Source organism: Trachurus japonicus, chromosome 9 (genome assembly GCF_045865225.1).
Source record: "Trachurus japonicus isolate A0001 chromosome 9, Traja_1.0".
In the NCBI taxonomy this organism is placed as follows: Eukaryota; Metazoa; Chordata; class Actinopteri; order Carangiformes; family Carangidae; genus Trachurus; species Trachurus japonicus.
This window is the reverse complement of record NC_140915.1, coordinates 34,295,339-34,311,501: the sequence shown is the minus strand read 5'-3', so window position 1 is coordinate 34,311,501 and position 16,163 is coordinate 34,295,339. Positions and strand designations below refer to the sequence as shown.

General features: G+C 41.5%; 2 protein-coding genes across 2 annotated transcripts in view; both read right to left on the bottom strand.

Annotated features, from left to right (window-relative positions):
* Positions 1-2,014, bottom strand: part of abca2 (ATP-binding cassette, sub-family A (ABC1), member 2) — a 127,677-nt gene extending 125,663 nt beyond the window's left edge. The window contains exon 1 of the mRNA XM_085787608.1: positions 1,532-2,014. Coding sequence (XP_085643734.1) covers positions 1,532-1,597 — 66 coding nt within the window. The 5' untranslated portion in view covers positions 1,598-2,014. The remainder of the gene's footprint in view (positions 1-1,531) is intronic.
* A 5,734-nt stretch (positions 2,015-7,748) lies between these two features.
* paxx (PAXX non-homologous end joining factor) lies at positions 7,749-15,354 on the bottom strand. The gene is made up of 7 exons (XM_085788219.1): positions 15,196-15,354; positions 10,889-10,949; positions 10,537-10,586; positions 10,203-10,381; positions 9,490-9,543; positions 8,021-8,111; positions 7,749-7,926 (listed from the first exon to the last, which is right to left on the bottom strand). The coding sequence occupies exons 1-7, from the start codon at positions 15,294-15,296 to the stop codon at positions 7,878-7,880; spliced, it is 585 nt and encodes a 194-aa protein (XP_085644345.1). The 5' UTR covers positions 15,297-15,354; the 3' UTR covers positions 7,749-7,877.
* Between the last annotated feature and the right edge of the window lie 809 nt (positions 15,355-16,163).

Below are 16,163 nucleotides of genomic sequence, written 5' to 3'. Positions count from 1 at the left end.
TTTAATTTCAACTAAGGTAGGCCCCAGTTTATAGACTGTTTAAAGGACAGCAACCGTCCTGTCTGGCCTCTGTAACTGCAGCTGTTGTTTTGTTTTGTTTTCGGGGCATATTTGAAACGAAATGGCTTGGTAAACACCTGCAGAACGCCTGTTGTTAGTTGTATTACATCCCCATTTGGTCTGTGTGTTTCTGATTTTCCCTCCTAGGGATTAATAAAGTATTTTCTATTCTATTCTGTTTTTGGGGGGATCAGACAAGTACATTTTTTGTGTACTTAATGCACAGTGTTTGTGTAGGCTACTTACTATAATTTTGTGTCAGTCAGATGGGATGTTACTTGTACTGCTATGTTAACTATTTGATGGATATAATTCATTTGTTAGCCCAGCCAACTACTGTAATTTCACATCCAGCCGCCAGTGATAACAATCATTTGTGCATTGTGTGAGCGCATCATCTCCCAGGCTGCTATGCAATGTTAGCTAATACATCAATTAGTCTGTGTGCCCAGTGTTAGTAATTACAGCAGAACTACAGTAGGGGTTCCCTGGGCTCAGGCAAACTTGATACACAAACCTGTCAAAGTGGTTGGTTTGGATGGGAGGAGGAGGGTGATGATCGAGGGGCTGGGGTCAGTAAAAATTATAGGGAACAAGCCACCTTTAAAGCCAATAAGAATTTCCTATATAATTCTAAAGGCTTGTACAGCATGGGGTAAATAAAAATGCCAAAGCATGTTACAGGGGAAAAGAAAGGCCAGTGATGCAGGCGAGGGAGGAAAGAGAAGCGAGAGAACAGCAGGTAGGACAGGATAGAGGGTGCTGTCTTGTGGCATTTCTTTTTTTTTATGTTAATCTTCACAGATAAATGTCAGAAGCTGTAAACAAAGACAGAAGATGAACATTAATTATTCTCTATGGTCATGCAATTTGAAGCTATTCTGACTCACTGCATATGGACCAGCATAACATCTTAATGAACACAAGCACAACAATAGGCTACCGCTGTTGAAAAACATAGGGAAAACACTTCAACTGCTTACAAATTCATGCCAGCAATAGGCTACAGATTAACCCTTAGCTTGTCAAGATGCAGCGATCCCACTGCAATTTCTTCACTTTCATATGACATTTTCTTAGAACACTATAAAATAATTGGCTTCTCATGGATATAATAAAATAATGACTTAACTCCTGACAACACATAGGCTTATAATCACTGCATAGGCCTACTCAATGTTCAGGCTATAGACTGCAATTGAACTAGGATACTATTTGTCCACAAACAACAACAACAACAACCTGTTTGACAGAAGCTCATAAACAGACCAAACCCCAGACTATCACCTGAAACTGAACTACTGTGGATTATTCCAATTGATGTGTGATGGGGACATTTACAGACAGAGACAGGTAGCCTAACAGGCCATTAGCCCAAAATCAGCAGCAGCTCAGCAAGCTCATCCTATACGCCCATCTGCAAAGACGGACAATAAAGACGACTTTCATGTGAAAAGGCATCCTGTCTTACCGGGCCCCTTCTTTTCAAAGCGATGTTCTTCCACAGCAAGAGATGGAGCTGGTGCAGGAATCCCATCTTGCCCCCCGCCCCCGCCCACCCCCCGCTCCAATGTGTCCTAAATTTACCACATTCGCATAACGGCGGTGGCCGATGACGACACTTATATGACGGAAGAATCTCTATCCCATTCCCGGTAATCTGTGTGCCGGTTATGGTGCTGAGACGTGTGTCAGCCTCCGCTAGTGACAACTTCTGCGATGCTCGTCTCCGCAGTTTGATGGAGGAGGAAGCTGCAGATCGCAGCAGGTGCGGATAGAAGCAGGTGACAGTAAATTGCCTAACGACAGTCTTTGTATTCCCTCTGTCATTCTCCGTGTGTCAGCCCTGCACCGGTCGGCTTCTCCCCGGTCTCTGTTTAGATTTGTTCTGTGTGAAAGTGCTGAGTTGGACCAAGTACCAGCGGGGACAGCCTCACGTGAAGCGAATCAGAGTCAGGAAAACCTGCACTTCCTGGTTGCCCTTTCAAAGCAAGAGCCATTGTTTTCGTGTAGCTATTTGACATTATAAAAATAAAAATTAAAAAAAAGCATTCGACGTTCAGAACATTTTGCTTTGTCAGATGTTTTAAAGTCTATTTGATTTTTTTTTTTAGGTTCACAATATTTGCTACAAATTATTTCCTTCGTTCTTGTAGTCCTATTATCCACCTGAACATTTTTGCTTTAATATCTTGAATTAATGTTTTTCATGGTGTTTTCTTAGCCTAAAAGTTAAGGGAGAGGTAATTCACCATTTGGATAGGAACTTAATTTGTGATAAGTAACAGTTTATAGTTAAAGCAGATATCAGTGGAATGTTTTTGTTAATATAAGTCCTAAATAGTCCTATTTTCCGTCAGCAATCACTTACATGAAGTATTTCAGCCTAAACACGAGTCTCTCCGTCACTCTGCTCTGCTGTAACCCGAGGAGAAAATTTTCCTTGTGGGATACAAGTGTTATCCAATGAGGGGAGAGAACGGCATGAAGGGCTGTGTGTGCAGCCAAGGGATGCGCGTGAATGTGGTGACGTAGCACGAGGACCAATTGATGCCTGACAAGGGCGGGGGCTGCTAACTCATGGTGCGTTCAAGGAAACTCGTACTTTGTGTTTTTCCTTCCTGTGAAGTCATACCAGTTCGATCTGGTACGAGTTCACGGGTCGGAAGTTACGAGTGGCCGTTATAGGGAACTTTCACAGACAACAGGACGGTAAAAACACGAGCTACGGGTTACCTGGAACGCTACCAAGTCGTAGTTGTGACTTGAAGCTGTAACTTACGGTTTCAAAAGCCTGCCTTGAACACAGCATTAGCCGAAACGGCCGTGCCACTGATATCTGCTTTAAATGGAATAAATATAAATAAATTCAGATGTTACAAGAGAAAAGGCACATGCATACATTTACAGCAAGATGTTTAGATTAGGTGTCTAGCAGTAGTGTGGAATGTACCCTGAGAAATGTGTTTCTTGTCATCTACCCATCTCTGTGGGTCATAGTTTTTGGGGATACTTGTATCTATGTTTAAGTTAGCTTGGTCAAGAGGTTAAATGTCAGAAGGCATAGGTTAGATTCTGTTTTTAGATCCTGTCTTTGTCTGACCATCTTGGACAGACATTATATTGGAAAAAGGTGGAGTTTTAGAAAACGTATTTGGGGTTTAGGCCAAGCGAGGGTGATCTCATATTGGCACCAGAGATGCTCCACGATTCAACATTTTTGTGCACTGTTCTTCTTCTTGTAATAAACTCTTTTTGAATGCAAGAAAAGACGTGTCGGCGGTGATCCCTTCTCTTCATCAACACATCAATATACCACATTCTCCATATGCCTGAAGTGCCAGACTCTTGGAGAAACACTAAACTCTCCAACTTACTGGCAATAATTAAGGCAAGGTTAGTTTATTAGTAGGCTACAGCATCAATCCTCTGCCTTGAGACCCTCACATCCACTGAGGAAAAACTCCCAAGAAAAAACAGGAGAAACCTCTGGGTGAGAGACAGAGGAGGGATCCTGTGAGGGGTAGACATGCTGTCCCTCCTGGGTGTGGTTGTATAACTACATAGGCCTACAAGAAAACAGGTTGTCTTTCACAAAATGTAAACTCATAAAATCTGCTCCGATGATAATGAATTATAGCCCAAACAAAAAAAGGATTTAAATAATTAATTAATTAATTTTGACAAACTTCACACAACATTTTTTTTTTTTTTTTTTTTTAAAAACCTGTTACATGTTTCCAAAGTGATTTGAATTACTGGAAAAGAAATTCGATCTGTGTGTTTCCATTAAAAGTACAGACTTCAGTTATGCTATCAAACAGATGTAGGCCTACCTGCATCAAGGGTGCCGTGGTGCTGTGGTGCTGTGGTGTTCCTGAGCTTGGCTCTGCTGACACAATGTGCTGCGGTGGCTCTGCTGGGGTCAGCCCTATGTTCCCACAGCCCAATGATCCCACAGCCCTATGTTCCCTCATTTCTAAGAATTTTTTTTTCACAGAAAATTTAGAAATTAGTCCCTATGTTCCCAACAGCCCTATGTTCCCTCAGCCCTATGTTCCCACAGCCCTATGTTCCCTCAGCCCTATGTTGCCTCATTTCTAAGATTTTTCTTATTTCTAAAAGTTTTCTCAAAATGAAACTCTTTTTTTTTTATTATTATTATTATTTTATTATTTTTTATTCCGCATTTAAAGGGATGATTCAGAGTAATTCCAACCTAGGATCCTTTGCACCATGACCTCGAGCCAAACGCCCCCCCCCCCCCCAGAAGCTTGTTTTCCCTTGCTCAAACAGTGGTCGAGTTACCGCTATTAACCGAATGGCGCTAATGTTACCAAGCGGCTATCTTAAATTACCCCACTAATAATGTCCAGAATTCCTGGTGTACTTCCTGTACAAACTTTCTAATGCTTTGTTTACTACTACTAACACTATTTGTACTACTGTAGAAGTTTCTTGTCTAAATTGCACTAACTCATGGAGGTGAGTTTAATTTCGGTATAAGGGTTCGTCACTCAGCGCTATGTTGGAGTAGCGGTGTTGGAAGTGGTCAGCCCTATGTTCCCAGGGCCCTATGTTCCCAGATTTAGCTAAAAGCTAAATTACATCTGTAGTCAACTGCTACTGGATAATAGGTTGGGTGAAATTGACTACCAAATTAGGAGAAATTGGGATAAAATCTGATGCAAATTGATGATAAAGGAAATGTGGGAACATAGGGCCTAATTTTGGAAAGAAAAAAAAAACCTTAGAAATGAGGGAACATAAGGCTGAGGGAACATAGGGCTGAGGGAACATAGGGCTGTGGGAACATAGGGCTGAGGGAACATGGGCACGCTCCCGCTCTGCTGACACACTTTGTTATCAGACAAAGTTTGTGGACCTATGGGGTTAGGTTAGAAACACTCAATACATAAACAAAAATATGAAATTGTCAAAAGATTTGATGAAAGAGAAATTAATGTTCTTATGTAAGATAAAGTTAAAGGCTGACATTAACCTCAGTGTAACCTTTGCTGCAGGAACTGCAGTTTGATGACACATATGGTCATCAAACTCATCAAAAAAATCCAGTGATTCCCCAACACTCTGTTCTCACTAGGCTACTACCTTAATGTAAATAGTCATTTCTAATGACTTCCTATGATAAGCAAGCATACTACATCACAGAAAGTGCTGGGAATAATTAAAGGGATAGTTCACCCAAAATTCAAATTTCACTCATTATCTACTCACCCTCATGTCGACTAAGGGCTGGGAGAAGTTTCAGAGTCCTCTGTGCCTTCTCTGAGTTACAGTGGGGCTCCGTGCAGCACTGCATGTCCATATGACGGTTGCGAATGGGGCTCACTTTTCTTCGTCCAAAAAGACACACCAAAAAACATCCAAATACTTCCAAACAGCTCGTCTGCAATGTCCCTTTTGTATTGAAGCCCCGACATGAGAAATTATTCAGAAAAAAATCAAATAAGTCTATATTTTAAGCTTGTTTGTAGTGGAAGCTCCCAGTGTCTCAGTTCACTGCTCTGCCCGTGTCAGTGTAAATCTAGTGCGACCCAGTTCACGGCTCCGCCGGTTGGCACAGGCAGTTTCCACGCTAAGAGGGCTTGTCTGTTAAAGTTAGACATTTTGAGAGGAAGTCTAAAAGGACAATAATTACATTTTAAGGGAAACTTTAAACCACCACATTTTTTAAAGATGTTGCAATACAAGGAATGAAGTACCATAGGAATCTTCACCATTAAGCACACATCTTCTCAACCAATTCACTTTGAAGGTGTTATTGATGTGAACAAAGTTGATGACTTCAAGACTCCTCTCTCCCCTCTCCCCGTTTTTTTTTTAAAATCTGTGCTGTTTGTTACGCCATATAAAGTTCAAAAAGATGTTATTAATATCTTTACAGGTGGAGTCCAAAGATAACGTAAGTTTAAACGGCTTTGACTTTGACGTCAAATATAATGCAATTAAGAGCAACATTATAATTGTCAGAAGTAAAGGTGATTTACTGAATTCTTTTTATCTGGTTCTGCCCTTGAAGAATGTAATGAGGTGGAATATCTTGGCCATCATATTGTAAACGATATGTTTAACATATCATTAACAGACAGTCAGAGGCTTTACTTGCAGGCCAATATGCTTGCACGGAAGTTTAGCATATAGCGTTATTTAGAGCCTGTACTTCCTCTGTATACTGCCTACTTGTGGCATGTTTATAGTAAAAGAAACATGATGATGGCATGATGATGCTTTTAAAGCTTCCCCGATGGTGCAATGCCAGTGAGATGTTTGTAAATGTTGGGGTGCTGAACTGCTCTGCTGTAATATGCAATCTAATGTACAGATTTATGTGCAGGCTGTCGGCCTCAGGAAATTACATCATTTTGTTCTAGCGTGACGGTGAGAAGAGCTCATTATGGTTCTCTTCAAGACTGTGGAGCCACTGGCGCTCCAGCCTGTATGTGAGGGCTGATACCAGTCTACATCTGGTTGATAATGATTGCTTTGTTTGCCATCTATGTATTTATTGTATTGTTGAATTATTGTTTTTATTGTGTGTCTTTTATGTACCTTTAGTCACTATGGACCTCTGGTTTTATTTTTATTAGTATTATAAGCATAACTTAATATGAGCAAGATGCCTAAAAGCAAAAGCACAGCCGTTTTGTGTAGTGAATGGGTTTTCTGGGCACTTTTGCAATACCCATATCCCGCCACTATGGGGCGCATGAGGCTTACCACAGGACTCAATGGAAGGGACGGTACTGTCTTATTCCAGCACTCTAGTCAAAACCTCTTCATTATACTACCCCCTTGGGAGCGAAGCCTGGTCCTTGTGGTCCAATCCAACAGACCAGCTACTGTTGCTCAGACTGCTGAAGAAGTTCATGCTGGTTCAGATAGAAAGGTGTCAGGATACAGAGTGCATCGTAGTTTGTTGCATATTTGGCAGCAAAAGGGACCAACACAATATTAGGGCAGGTGGTCTGAATGTTATGCCTGATCGGTGTATACCTCCCCTACAGTAAAATTCTGACTTGCATAACTTTAGATGGGCCCTAACATGTTTTGCACGGATCTAACGATGTCTGACTGTGAGATGTTACATAATAATAAATAGTAATAAATAATATAAATATAAACATTGTTTCTGTTAACATTTTATTTCATTTCCAGACTAAATTACATTCAACATAATAGCACAATTAAATAGTTCATGAGGAATAATACCATTTAAAATTACTGTTATTAAAGGGATAGTTCAACATTTTGGCAAATTGGCCCATTGCCATAATACCCCTATAGTCATAGCAGTTTGTTACCTTTTTTTGTCGGTGTGTCGGTATTTTTAGAACAGTGGAGGCTCATGGGATTTCTTGGTTTCCCTAATCAAATTCATCAAATACGCGCATCAGCAGTTTTGCGTGAATTTACCTCGAAAACAACTCCGTCTTGTAACGCTCTGTTATTATTGCATAGCGTGGTGAATGTGCAGGTCACAACTTGTCCACCAGAGCATTTTGGAGTTGATGGATTGTGTATTTGATGAGTTTGATGAGGGAAACCAAGAAATTCCATTAGCCTCTGTAGCGTAGCTAAAAATAGCTTACACCGACAATAAAACTTAACAAACCTACTCCTAAGACTATAGGGATTATGGCAATGGGCCAATTTGCCAAAATGTTGAACTATCCCTTTAATGTGTTTGATGCCATGTGCCATAAAGGCAGTATGGAAGCTGTGATTTAAAAAAGACGTAAAAAAGAACATTCCTTGGTGGCTGTAAAGGAGCAATGTGATGACATGGAGTTGGATCAGTCTTCATCTGCATCATCAAAGGCCACCCCGGTGGCCTGTAGCTTTCTGTAGAGAAGGTGATGCTGAGAATGAGGTTGTTGCTTTATATTCACACAATGAAGAATGTGCCTATTTCTGACTTATGAAAGATACACTTTACTTCTTAGTTCCTGGGTTAATGAGTGAAGCCCCTGGAAGTCGTCTCTTCATAGTCACTGATGGAGCACTCTGCTGCTGCCTGGGCTCGAACTCTACAGACAAAAATCAAGATGCGGGTAGATTCGCTTTATTAGCCTCCTACCAACACCATACAGCAGCTAACCACAGGTCTGCTAACTGCCTGTTAGCGGGTGATTTTCCCCCTGAACGCTGTTGCTATAGGCAACCATGTCAACACATTTCTTTTTAGGTGATGATGGTGAAGAGTGCTGTCCATTACAGCTGTCCAAAATCTCCACATATGTTCAACTGGGTTGACTTTGCAAGTCATGGTATATGATTTGCTTCAATGTTTCCCATTAATTAAAGGGATAGTTCACCCAAAATTCAAATTTCACTCATTATCTATTCACCCTCATGTCGACTAAGGGCTGGGAGAAGTTTCAGAGTCCTCCGTGGCTTCTCTGAGTTACAGGGGGTCTCGGTGTAGCAGTGCATGTCCATATAACGGTTGCAAATGAATACCAACTGTCTTCGTAACAAAAAGACACACCAAAAAACATCCAAATACCTCCATGCTGCTCGTATGTAATGTCCGTCTTGTATTGAAGCCCCAAAATGCGAAATTGTTTTTCAATTTTTCAAGCTTGTAGCGGAAGCTCCTCTTCCCGGTTTGTCAAATTTGGACGAACCAGGGTCTGTCCTCTTCCCAGTTCGTCCAAATTTGACGAACCGGGAAGAGGAGCTTCGAGAAGCTTCCGCTACAAAACAAGCTTTAAATATAGAATTATTTAATTTTTTCGGGACAATTTCGCATTTCGGGGCTTCAATACAAGACGGACATTACATACGAGCAGCATGGAGGTATTTGGATGTTTTTTGGTGTGTCTTTTTGTTACGAAGACAGTTGGTATTTGCAACTGTTATATGGACATGCACTGCTACACCGAGACCCCCTGTAACTCAGAGAAGCCACGGAGGACTCTGAAACTTCTCCCAGCCCTTAGTCGACATGAGGGTGAGTAGATAATGAGTGAAATTTCAATTTTGGGTGAACTATCCCTTTAACGAGACGCCACACACGCACACACAAACACGGGTGCAGGATGGACATTGTGCTGACACATGCATCAATTTCTCTGCACTGAAACATTCCTGTCCTGTCAAATAAGTCTATAAAAGTGTGGATGATGTGAGGAACTGGAATTTAAAATTGAAATATAAAAAGAGGAGTGCTTGAATGTACGCTGAAAATTCATTAAACAAAATGTAATATAAATGTCAAAAAATGTGCATTCAGTGCATTTCACTGATGCTTTTTCATGATTATGAGGTTACAATAATAGATCTTGGAGCTTCTCTCTAATCTGCCTCAGCTCTGTTTTCATCTTCCACTGAAGCCAGTCTTCATCTTGACACTGACTCTAACAAGAAGACACAATACATCAAACAACTTCAAATAAAACATACCTGTAGGACGCCACTGGTGGTGATTGTCCTTTAGACTGACTGGGACAGGCCTACCTGGAGAAAAGAAGAAAACTCAGTGAGGCTTGAAAGTGACCTTCAAAAGTAACTTCCTATTCACCCAAATCCCACACTATATGTGAAACAGCTCCAACAGGCGCGTTTCCACTGCAGGAACTTCGGGGTCATTTTACAGGGCCGTTTACAGGAACCTTTACGGGGCCAAACAGAGTCCCTGTCTGGGGGTAGGTACTCATATCGGCCCTGAAAATGTCCCAGTGGGGCTTGAGATTTACTCTGTGCTGATTGGTCAGATTCAAAGCAGGATGTGACGCTAAGAGAAAGCCCCAAAATAAGCGGCATTTACAGTAAAACCCAAAGTTACTAAAAACGTGGGACGGCCGGAAAAAAGAGAGAATAATAAATACATGATCGTGGGATTACGTGACGATCGAGATGGCATTTAAAAACCTCATCTTTTTTTTTAGAAACAACAAGAAGAGCAGTAAAAAAAAAAAAAAAAAAACGCTGCACGATGATTGAAACTGTCGCATGTCGCCATAAGAGCCCGGTGGGTCCTGTCTGCAGTGGAGACACGGCCACCGAGAGGGCTGAGTGAGAGGACGGTTCCTATAAAAGTTCCTACCTCCTCCTTTTACCAGGAACTCCTGCAGTGGAAACGTGGCTAATATGTCACAAGAACAAAGTAAATTTACCATCAAGCTGAGTGAGGCGGTCAGCCATCCTGAACAACAGCTCCCTCAGTTCCTCTGCGGCCTCGGGGCGTTCCAGCCTGGACAGGGTGACTCTCAAGTCACTTGGACCAGAGCCCACTTGGAACTCTGCCTTCATGTCATGAACAACAATAGATACATCCCCACTACCACAGGCTGATCTGAGAAGATGATAGGAATATACAGCCTCAGTTCCTTAAGGTTGGTTACATGATGACACTGTCTAATCAGTGCATTCACTGATACCACTGAATCCTAGTGCATTTCCATAATGTTACTCAAAGATGTTTTTAAGGAAGCCAGACTGAGCTCTTACCTGAGTCTTAGAGCATAATCTTCTGTAGATTTCAAGGCAAACCTCTGTTTCTAAACAAACAACCACAGTTACAACCAATTAGGTAACACAGTGAAAATTAAGATTAGATATTGATATTCCTCTATTTGTCCCACAATGTGGAGATTTACAGTGTTGCAGCATCAGATGATAGTGAGAGATAAATATAAAGCAACAGAAAACAATTTTCCTAAGAAAAAATAGATACAATCCAGCAGTGCGTAGTGGAAACTTTTTTTTTTTTCTTCAAGAATTAATTCTGTACAGATATACTATTGGTGACTGTATGTACGTACTGTATATATATTTGGAAAACAAATGATGTAAAACTTACAAACTGGTTCAGTGTGTCCTCAGTGTACTCTGTGCTCCAAACATCGGTTGCATCTGTCAAACTACAGCAAATAAACAAAAACTATAATAAGACAAGACAAGATAAGATACAGTAAAATAATCCTTTATTTGCCCCACAATGGGGACATTTACAGGGTTGCAGCAGCAGCAGAGTCACGTGGGGGTGGTACGTCAGCAGGGTAGGAAGATCAGCTTCTTCATCTGTTGAATGAATGAACTGAGAGGGTGGTGGATGTTTTTAGGTTTTGTGGGATTATTTCACTACTTGTGTTTTTAGCTTTAATAAACTAGGGCTGGGTATTGTTAAAGACCCACTCCCGTGAAAATCTGAGCTTTTCACATGTTCCTGTGGCATTTTTCTTGTGTTAGAGCACTTATCAGCAGAGAAGGAAGTGCAAAATTGCATTTCAGAGTTTTTCTGCCTTCAAACTGCTGTGAACCAATGGCAGACGCGAACTGGCAGTTTCAGGAAGACTGGAGTTGAGGGTGTCACAGCTCCAGGGGCGGGCACTAGTGCTACAAGCTCCCGCCCCGCTCTGCATCTGGCTCAGAGGTGAAAGCCTTCACAGCTCGGTAGCTGTCTAGGTATAATAGGTATAGCTCACCTGGTAGAGCAGCTTGCACCATGAGCAAGGACTATGCTCCAGTCTGGGATCGAATCCCAGTGTGGAGTTTTACGCTAAACGCGCTGAATCTGTAATTGTACAATGTCCAGCTGTCAGCAAGCGGGGGGGTGGGGTGCGAGGAGGTGGCTGGGCGGGTGCAGAGCAGCGCAGTCTCCGCCCACCCCCCAGAGGTACATTGCTAATGTGCATGGCTAATGAGCTGGTTTTAAAATGGCCGAAAAGGGTCGCGGGAGTGGGACTTTAAGAACCTCACAATTCAATTCGATTTGATTTTGATTCTTTATGACGCAATTTGATTCAATATTATTTAAATGCTTCAATATCGATTCAGTACAGTATTTCCCATTCATTAAGGAGGCGATGGCGGCCTGCCACTGTCTCTCACAGAAAAAAAAAGTATTATAACAGCATTTCACCATCTCTCATCTCTGGACTCGCCCTCTCTCATGCACACGGGCGCAAGCACACACACTAACACACACATGTGCATGGGCAGTTGGCACTGGAGCACGCTTCATTGTTGTTTAGTCTTTGACTCTTGCTCATTTTGAACAAGATTTTTTTCAATAAATAAGACATATTGTGCAGGCTACATGTCTGCATCAACACAGGTCAATATTCTAAAATGTAATCTGATTACAGTAATTAGATTACTTTGTAGTTTTTTTCCCCTTAACACTGTCATTCTGAAAACAGTATAAATATTGATAGAATTGATATAGATAGAATTTTATTAAATTATTTGCACAGGAAATGTTACAACTAACCCCATCCATGGGATTAGTTGTAACATTTGCACTTTGCCACGTCTCGGTCCAACTGTATAAGAACCCTAATTGCTAGAAAAATGCAATGGCTGTTCAGTGGTAGCAGAGAGGTGTATTTTGGTTGTATAAAAACATGATTCGTCAAAAACGCTCGAGGGTGGGCTTCAGACAAGACAGCTTCCAAAGCGGCAAAAAATTTTAGCGGCTTTGGTCACTCGTCACGTGACTGACGTCAAAGTTCGATCGGAGCCGAAGGCGTTTTGACGCTGTGGAAGCTTTTGGAGATGCTGAAGTTGCAGGAAGAAAATGCCACAGCTCAATATGGGACGACTTGGAGTAGAGCTACGACCCACAGGTAGATAAGAGTGAATGTAACGTGATGAGGACTGATGGGAATTATGGGATCATGTAACTAAAAGGGAAAAATCCCACAAATGTGGAAATTCATCTTCAGAGGTGTCAGAAGCTTTCTCATAATACCTGAAAAATTAAAACTAAGACTTACTAAGACTAAATAAAACTAAATATCAATTCCTCAAAAATAAAAACTAAACTAAAACTGCTTTGTTGAACTAAAACCAAACTGAAATAAAAACGCAAACTAAAAGACTAGCCTTAAAGCAGAAGTAAGTGGAATGTTTGTGTTAAAGCAGATATCAGTGGAATGTTTTTGTTAATATAAGTCCTAAATAGTCCTATTTTCCGTCAGCAATCACTTACATGAAGTATTTCAGCCTAAACACGAGTCTCTCCGTCACTCTGCTCTGCTGTAACCCGAGGAGAAAATTTTCCTTGTGGGATACAAGTGTTATCCAATGAGGGGAGAGAACGGCATGAAGGGCTGTGTGTGCAGCCAAGGGATGCGCGTGAATGTGGTGACGTAGCACGAGGACCAATTGATGCCTGACAAGGGCGGGGGCTGCTAACTCATGGTGCGTTCAAGGAAACTCGTACTTTGTGTTTTTCCTTCCTGTGAAGTCATACCAGTTCGATCTGGTACGAGTTCACGGGTCGGAAGTTACGAGTGGCCGTTATAGGGAACTTTCACAGACAACAGGACGGTAAAAACACGAGCTACGGGTTACCTGGAACGCTACCAAGTCGTAGTTGTGACTTGAAGCTGTAACTTACGGTTTCAAAAGCCTGCCTTGAACACAGCATTAGCCGAAACGGCCGTGCCGCTGTTATCTGCTTTAATATACGTAAGTCTTAAATAGTTATATCTTCCGACAGTAATCACTTATATAGAGTGTTTGGTCTGAAACACGGGTCTGTCAGTCACTCTGCTCTGCTGTAAGCCGAGGAGAAAACTTTCCTTGTATCCTACAACCTTTATCCAATGAGGAGAGAGAACGGCATAAAGGGGCAGCCAAGGGATGCGCGTGAATGTGGTGACGTAGGGACGAGGGCGGGGACTGCTAACTCCATCGGCTGACAGGAAGTTAGACAAAACGCTTACTTCTGCTTTAATAAAAAAAAAAACTAAAGAAAATTTTAAAACTATAATAGCCTAACCATGCTTGGAGTTTACACAAAGATAGCCTACCTCATACGGTTGCCCATAAAGTTGGAATAATTTTATTTTCTTACACGTTCCTCTTTTAATCCCTTTTATAAAGGTTAATTGTGGTTTAATTTTCACAGTGATATGTGATGGCTGCTTATTGTTCCTCTGAGCTCCCAGATGTTCATGGATACGGGCTGGTCCAACCAACCCAATTGTTTTATCAAGTCTTTATTAAAGCAGAAGTAAGCGATCCGGTCGTTTTGGCTAATGCTGCGTTCCAGGCAGGCTCTTGAAACCGTAAATTACAGCTTCAAGTCACAACTTACGACTTTGTAGCGTTCCAGGCAACCCACTCGTGTTTTTCCGACCTGTTTTACCTGTGAAAGTCACTATAACGGCCACTCGTAACTTCCGACCCGTGAACTCGTACCAGATTGAACTGGTCCTACGACTTCACAGGTCGGAAAAACACGAGTTACGAGTTGCCTTGAACGCACCATAACAGTCCTCGTCCCTACGTCACCACATTCACGGCGTCCCTTGGCTGCACACCATAGACTGTAAAAAAACACACACAGCCCTGCATGCCGTTCTCTCATTGGATAAAAACTGTAGGATACGAGAAACGTTTTCTCCTCGGCTCAGAGCAGAGTGACTGACAGACCCGTGTTTCAGATCAAACACTCTATGTAAGTGATTGCTGTCGGAAGATATAACTATTTAAGACTTATATTAACACAAATATATCACTTACTTCTGCTTTAACTTTTAACTTCATCTGTTGGTTTGGTGTTTTAACATGTAAAAACAAGAATAAAATTGTGGGTATCGTCAGGGTGTGCAGAAAGATTGAGCTGCACAAAGAGAGGTCAGTGACCAAAGCCAGACTGATCCTGCAGACCCAGATCAGCCCTTGCACAGAGAGTTCAGGTTGCTTCCTTCCAGACGCAGATACCTGCTTCCGACATGTAAGACCAGTAGATGGAGAGATTCATTTGTCCCTGCAGCGATCAGGCTTTTAAATGACCTATGTTGAATGTTTATTGTGTTTGTTTTATGTTTGCTACTCTGTTTGCTGTCAGGGTCCACGGTCCCGTGAAAAACAATGAAAACCGGCGGACAACAATGAAAACCGAACAACAATCAGTTGTTGTCCCCGACAACACGTGCAAAGAGGATGTTCGGTGCTGTTTGTTTGGTGGAATGTTGTTAACACGTCCGAATCCGAATCCAAAGCTGGGTCTTGTTAAAATAAGAGAGTAGCCTATCACAACCACAACATTTCTACCACATGGCCTGTCTGTCTCGTAGTAAATAGAAGGTAGATGGTAAAAGAAGCGGTCGGTTATGAATGGAGACTTGTTCAGGAGTGAACTAAATGACTCACCTAATAGAAAAGATTCCGTTCTTTCTGTAAGTGTAGCAAATAAACCTAGACTGGCTAGTTTTATCCATCACTGTGTAGTATGATGTCTGGTTCACATCCATCTTTTCTCCTCACTAACCACGGACCAGGAAGCATAACAAACCTGTCGTTTCCTTCTTCTTTTACCACTGTGGGGTTTAATCCATCCAGGATATTGCACTACCGCCATCTACTGGCGGCTGTAGAATTCCTACAGTCGTCAGTAGTCCACATCAGTCACATTCTGCCCATCAGTCTGTAGGTTTTGTGTAAAAAAACAAACTGATGAGTCATCAACCAAATTAAACTAGGACCCACTGTATATTGTTTTATGATTTATTCATGTGAAACGAATTTAATGTTATCTCCCATATGTTGCCTATTGGTGCAAGTAATGATGCAGTGTTGAACATTGTCTGATGCAATTTCCTAACACAACATTGCCATGCATCGAAGGTCGGTTGCAATCCAAGGCCTGCAGTACTTTCTCAAAGAACCTACACCATCATGAAGACATGTCAGGTAAACCAACATCAGGCATCAGGGGAAACACCTCTGATAGACATCTTGAAAGATTTTAACAAGTCTTGTATTTACTTCAGTTTAGAGAGCTGATGTGGAGCATGTCGGTTAAGGTCAGCATCTTGGAGGTGGTGCCAGTTCCTGCAAAGTTGCACTATTTGCATTTTTAATAAAGTTTTGGTAAAAAAATAATAATAATAATAAAGCATTGCTGCTTTCATTCTTTTGATTCAGTATTTCTAGTTTTACATCCAATTAAGAATTTTATGGTGATTGATTTAGAGAACAATTGTAGGCTATAGAAACTAATTCCCTAGCTATTTTTCATTGGGATGTCCAATGAAGAATTTCTAATTGACTGCATGATAAGATAATGAATAAACTTTAATTGAGTCAATTGTTCTGATGGTTGAATAATAGATAAACCT

Coding starts and splice junctions, on each gene's coding strand:
- paxx (XM_085788219.1), bottom strand. CDS start 15,296: ATGGATGTGAACCAGACATCATACTACACAGTGATGGATAAAACTAGC. Junction 10,587..10,888: donor AGGACACACTGAACCAGTTT/GTAAGTTTTACA, acceptor TTGTTTGTTTAG/AAACAGAGGTTTGCCTTGAA. Junction 10,382..10,536: donor GATTATGCTCTAAGACTCAG/GTAAGAGCTCAG, acceptor TCATCTTCTCAG/ATCAGCCTGTGGTAGTGGGG.